The sequence below is a fragment of the Mobula birostris genome, chromosome 29 (genome assembly GCF_030028105.1).
Source record: "Mobula birostris isolate sMobBir1 chromosome 29, sMobBir1.hap1, whole genome shotgun sequence".
Classification (NCBI taxonomy): Eukaryota; Metazoa; Chordata; class Chondrichthyes; order Myliobatiformes; family Myliobatidae; genus Mobula; species Mobula birostris.
The window spans coordinates 36,180,435-36,186,434 of NC_092398.1; the positions used below are offsets into that span (position 1 = coordinate 36,180,435).

General features: G+C 62.8%; 1 protein-coding gene across 1 annotated transcript in view; it reads right to left on the reverse strand.

Annotated features, from left to right (window-relative positions):
• mboat7 (membrane bound O-acyltransferase domain containing 7) overlaps window positions 1–5,728 on the reverse strand; it is a 77,681-nt gene extending 71,953 nt beyond the window's left edge. Inside the window, exon 1 of the mRNA XM_072246343.1 lies at window positions 5,571–5,728. Within this exon, the coding sequence (XP_072102444.1) occupies window positions 5,571–5,574 (4 nt within the window). The 5' untranslated portion in view covers window positions 5,575–5,728. The remainder of the gene's footprint in view (window positions 1–5,570) is intronic.
• Window positions 5,729–6,000: the final 272 nt, after the last annotated feature.

Genomic DNA, 6,000 nt, shown 5'->3' on the forward strand with positions numbered 1-6,000 from the left:
CCACTCACTCCCGGGGTGATGTCCCCCCCCCCCCCCGTACACTGCCCTCATTCACTCCCGGGGTGATCTCCCCCTACACTGTCCCACTCACTCCCGGGGTGATCTCCCTGCACACCGTCCCATTCACTCCCGGGGTGATCTCCCTCTACACTGTCCCACTCACTCCCGGGATGATCTCCCTGCACACCGTCCCATTCACTCCCGGGGTGATCTCCCTGCACACCGTCCCATTCACTCCCGGGGTGATCACCCCCTACACCGTCCATTCACTCCCGGGGTGATCTCCCTGCACACTGTCCCACTCACTCCCGGGGTGATCTCCCTCTACACTGTCCCATTCACTCCCAGGGTGATCTCCCCCTACACCGTCCCATTCACTTCCCGGGGTGATCTCCCCGCACACCGTCCCATTCACTCGCTGGGTGATCACCCCCTACACTGTCCCACTCACTCCCGGGGTGATCACCCCCTACACTGTCCCACTCACGTCCCGGGGGGATCTCCCCCCTACACTGTCCCACTCACTCCCGGGGTGATCTCCCCCCTACACTGTCCCACTCACTCCCGGGGTGATCTCCCCCTACACCGTCCACTCACTCCCGGGGTGATCTCCCTCTACACTGTCCCACTCACTCCCGGGGTGATGTCCCCCCAACACTGTCCCACTCACTCCCGGGGTGATGTCCCCCTACACCGTCCCACTCACTCCCGGGGTGATGTCCCCCTACACTGTCCCACTCACTCCCGGGGTGATGTCCCCCTACACTGTCACCACTCACTCCCGGGGTGATGTCCCCCTACACTGTCCCACTCACTCCCGGGGTGATCTCCCCCCTACACCGTCCCACTCACTCCCGGGGTGATCTCCCTCTACACTGTCCCACTCACTCCCGGGGTGATGTCCCCCTACACTGTCCCACTCACTCCCGGGGTGATGTCCCCCTACACTGTCCCACTCACTCCCGGGGTGATGTCCCCCTACACTGTCCCATTCACTCCCGGGGTGATCTCCCCCCCCCCCCCCGTACACTGCCTCATTCACTTCCCGGGGTGATCTCCCTGCACACTGTCCCATTCACTCCGGGGGTGATCCCCCCCCCACCCCGTACACTGCCTCATTCACTTCCCGGGGTGATCTCCCCCTACACTGTCCACTCACTCCCGGGGTGATCTCCCCCTACACTGCCTCATTCACTCCCGGGGTGATCTCCCCCTACACTGTCCCATTCACTCCCGGGGTGATCTCCCCCTACACTGCCTCATTCACTCCCGGGGTGATCTCCCCCTACACTGTCCCATTCACTCCCGGGGTGATCTCCCCCCTACACTGTCCCACTCACTCCCCGGGGTGATCTCCCCCTACACTGCCTCATTCACTCCCCGGGGTGATCTCCCCCTACACTGTCCCACTCACTCCCGGGTGATGTCCCCCTACACTGTCCCACTCACTCCCGGGGTGATGTCCCCCTACACCGTCCCACTCACTTCCCGGGGTGATGTCCCCCTACACTGTCCCACTCACTTCCCGGGGTGATGTCCCCCTACACTGTCCCACTCACTCCCGGGGTGATGTCCCCCTACACTGTCCCACTCACTCCCGGGGTGATCTCCCCCTACACCGTCCCACTCACTCCCCGGGGGTGATCTCCCTCTACACTGTCCCCACTCACTCCCGGGGTGATGTCCCCCTACACTGTCCCACTCACTCCCGGGGTGATGTCCCCCTACACTGTCCCACTCACTCCCGGGGTGATGTCCCCCTACACTGTCCCATTCACTCCCGGGGTGATCTCCCCCCCCCCCCCCGTACACTGCCTCATTCACTCCCGGGGGTGATCTCCCTGCACACTGTCCCCATTCACTCCGGGGGTGATCCCCCCCCCACCCCGTACACTGCCTCATTCACTCCCGGGGGTGATCTCCCCCTACACTGTCCCACTCACTCCCGGGGTGATCTCCCCCTACACTGCCTCATTCACTCCCGGGGTGATCTCCCCCTACACTGTCCCATTCACTCCCGGGGTGATCTCCCCCTACACTGCCCTCATTCACTCCCGGGGTGATCTCCCTCTACACTGTCCCATTCACTCCCGGGGTGATCTCCCCCTACACTGTCCCACTCACTCCCGGGGTGATCTCCCCCTACACTGCCTCATTCACACTCCCGGGGTGATCTCCCCCTACACTGTCCCACTCACTCCCGGGGTGATGTCCCCCCCCCCCCTATCACTGCCTCATTCACTCTCCCGGGGTGATCTCCCCCTACACTGTCCCACTCACTCCCGGGGTGATCTCCCTGCACACCGTCCCATTCACTCCCGGGGTGATCTCCCTCTACACTGTCCCACTCACTTCCCGGGATGATCTCCCTGCACACCGTCCCATTCACTCCCGGGGTGATCTCCCTGCACACCGTCCCATTCACTCCCGGGGTGATCACCCCCCTACACCGTCCCATTTCACTCCCGGGGTGATCTCCCTGCACACTGTCCCACTCACTCCCGGGGTGATCTCCCTCTACACTGTCCCATTCACTCCCAGGGTGATCTCCCCCTACACCGTCCATCTCACTCCCGGGGTGATCTCCCCGCACACCATCCCATTCACTCGCTGGGTGATCACCCCCTACACTGTCCCACTCACTCCCGGGGTGATCACCCCCCTACACTGTCCCACTCACTCCCGGGGTGATCTCCCCCTACACTGTCCCACTCACTCCCGGGGTGATCTCCCCCTACACCGTCCCACTCACTCCCCGGGGTGATCTCCCCCATACACCGTCCCACTCACTCCCGGGGTGATCTCCCTCTACACTGTCCCACTCACTCCCGGGGTGATGTCCCCCTACACTGTCCCACTCACTCCCGGGGTGATGTCCCCCTACACTGTCCCACTCACTCCCGGGTGATGTCCCCCTACACCGTCCCACTCACTCCCGGGGTGATGTCCCCCTACACTGTCCCACTCACTCCCGGGGTGATGTCCCCCTACACTGTCCCACTCACTCCCGGGGTGATGTCCCCCTACACTGTCCCACTCACTTCCCCGGGGTGATCTCCCCCTACACCGTCCCACTCACTCCCGGGGTGATCTCCCTCTACACTGTCCCACTCACTCCCGGGGTGATGTCCCCCTACACTGTCCCACTCACTCCCGGGGTGATGTCCCCCTACACTGTCCCACTCACTCCCGGGGTGATGTCCCCCTACACTGTCCCATTCACTCCCGGGGTGATCTCCCCCCCCCCCCGTACACTGCCTCATTCACTCCCGGGGTGATCTCCCTGCACACTGTCCCATTCACTCCGGGGGTGATCCCCCCCCCACCCCGTACACTGCCTCATTCACTCCCGGGGTGATCTCCCCCTACACTGTCCCACTCACTCCCGGGGTGATCTCCCCCTACACTGCCTCATTCACTCCCGGGGTGATCTCCCCTACACTGTCCCATTCACTCCCGGGGTGATCTCCCCCTAACAACTGCCTCATTCACTCCCGGGGTGATCTCCCCCTACACTGTCCCATTCACTCCGGGGTGATCTCCCCCTACACTGTCCCACTCACTCCCGGGGTGATCTCCCCCTACACTGCCTCATTCACTTCCCGGGGGTGATCTCCCCTACACTGTCCCACTCACTCCCCGGGGTGATGTCCCCCCCCCCCCCGTACACTGCCTCATTCACTCCCGGGGTGATCTCCCCCTACACTGTCCCACTCACTCCCGGGGTGATCTCCCTGCACACCGTCCCATTCACTCCCGGGGGTGATCTCCCTCTACACTGTCCCACTCACTCCCGGGATGATCTCCCTGCACACCGTCCCATTCACTCCCGGGGTGATCTCCCTGCACACCGTCCCATTCACTCCCGGGGTGATCACCCCCTACACCGTCCCATTCACTCCCGGGGTGATCTCCCTGCACACTGTCCCACTCACTCACCGGGGTGATCTCCCTCTACACTGTCCCATTCACATCCCGGGGTGATCTCCCCCTACACCGTCCCATTCACTCCCGGGGTGATCTCCCCGCACACCGTCCCATTCACTCGCTGGGTGATCACCCCCTACACTGTCCCACTCACTCCCGGGGTGATCACCCCCTACACTGTCCCACTCACTCCGGGGTGATCTCCCCCTACACTGTCCCACTCACTCCCGGGGTGGATCTCCCCCTACACTGTCCCACTCACTCCCGGGGTGATCTCCCCCTACACCGTCCCACTCACTCCCGGGGTGATCTCCCTCTACACTGTCCCACTCACTCCCGGGGTGATGTCCCCCTACACTGTCCCACTCACTCCCGGGGGTGATGTCCCCCTACCACTGTCCCACTCACTCCCGGGGTGATGTCCCCCTACACCGTCCCACTCACTCCCGGGGTGATGTCCCCACTACACTGTCCCACTCACTCCCGGGGTGATGTCCCCCTACACTGTCCCACTCACTCCCGGGTGATGTCCCCCTACACTGTCCCACTCACCTCCCGGGGTGATCTCCCCCTACACCGTCCCACTCACTCCCGGGGTGATCTCCCTCTACACTGTCCCACTCACTTCCCGGGGTGATGTCCCCCTACACTGTCCCACTCACTCCCGGGTGATGTCCCCCCTACACTGTCCCACTCACTTCCCGGGGTGATGTCCCCCCTACACTGTCCCATTCACTTCCCGTGGGTGATCTCCCCCCCCCCCCCGTACACTGCCTCATTCACATCCCGGGGTGATCTCCCTGCACACTGTCCCATTCACTCCGGGGTGATCCCCCCCCCCACCCCGTACACTGCCTCATTCACTCCCCGGGGTGATCTCCCCCTACACTGTCCCACTCACTCCCGGGGTGATCTCCCCCTACACTGCCTCATTCACTCCCGGGGTGATCTCCCCCTACACTGTCCCATTCACTCCCGGGGTGATCTCCCCCTACACTGCCTCATTCACTCCCGGGGTGATCTCCCCCTACACTGTCCCATTCACTCCCGGGGTGATCTCCCCCTACACTGTCCCACTCACTCCCGGGGTGATCTCCCCCTACACTGCCTCATTCACCGTCCCGGGGTGATCTCCCCCTACACTGTCCCACTCACTCCCGGGGTGATCTCCCCCTACACTGTCCCACTCACTCCCGGGTGATCTCCCCCTACACTGCCTCATTCACTCCCGGGGTGATCTCCCCCCCCCCCCCGTACACTGCCTCATTCACTCCCGGGGTGATCTCCCTGCACACTGTCCCATTCACTCCGGGGTGATCCCCCACCCCCCCCGTACACTGCCTCATTCACTCCCGGGGTGATCTCCCTGCACACTGTCCCATTCACTCCCGGGGTGATCTCCCTGCACACTGTCCCATTCACATCCCGGGGTGATCTCCCTGCACACTGTCCCACTCACTCCCGGGGTGATGTCCCCCTACACTGTCCCACTCACTCCCGGGGTGATGTCCCCCTACACTGTCCCATTCACTCCCGGGGTGATCTCCCCCCCCCCCCCGTACACTGCCTCATTCACCTCCCGGGGTGAAGATCCCTCTATATTCTGTATCTTTCTGTAACCAGGAAATAGTCACGTTAACCTCCCATTCAAGCGCAGATCCTCGCTATGTTAATCCAACTTCTCCAAACGATTTCGCCATGAATTCCTGCACGCCAGTCCCGTTTCCCCCACGCCCTGATCAGCTGAATGGAGTGTATCGGTATGTTGTACCTAAACCGGAGCTCCGTCCTCGGCGGCAGCCCGAGCCACACAGGAAGTAGCCCGAATCCTAGGCCCTTATCAGCCCTCTCCCGGAAGGTCCGCCTCCCGACTCTACTAGGCCATCTATTGGTCCTGCGCTGAACGTCAGTCAGCGCCACTGCCCTCGTCTATTGGCCAGTCGGCGCTGTCCGTTAAGCCGCGGAGGGCAGGCGGAGAGATGGTGACAGACGGTTACGATTTGAAAATGGAGGAAGGGGGTGGATCATGGTGCATTGGGGTTGGTGAATGTGGCTGGTAATAACGTGAGGAGT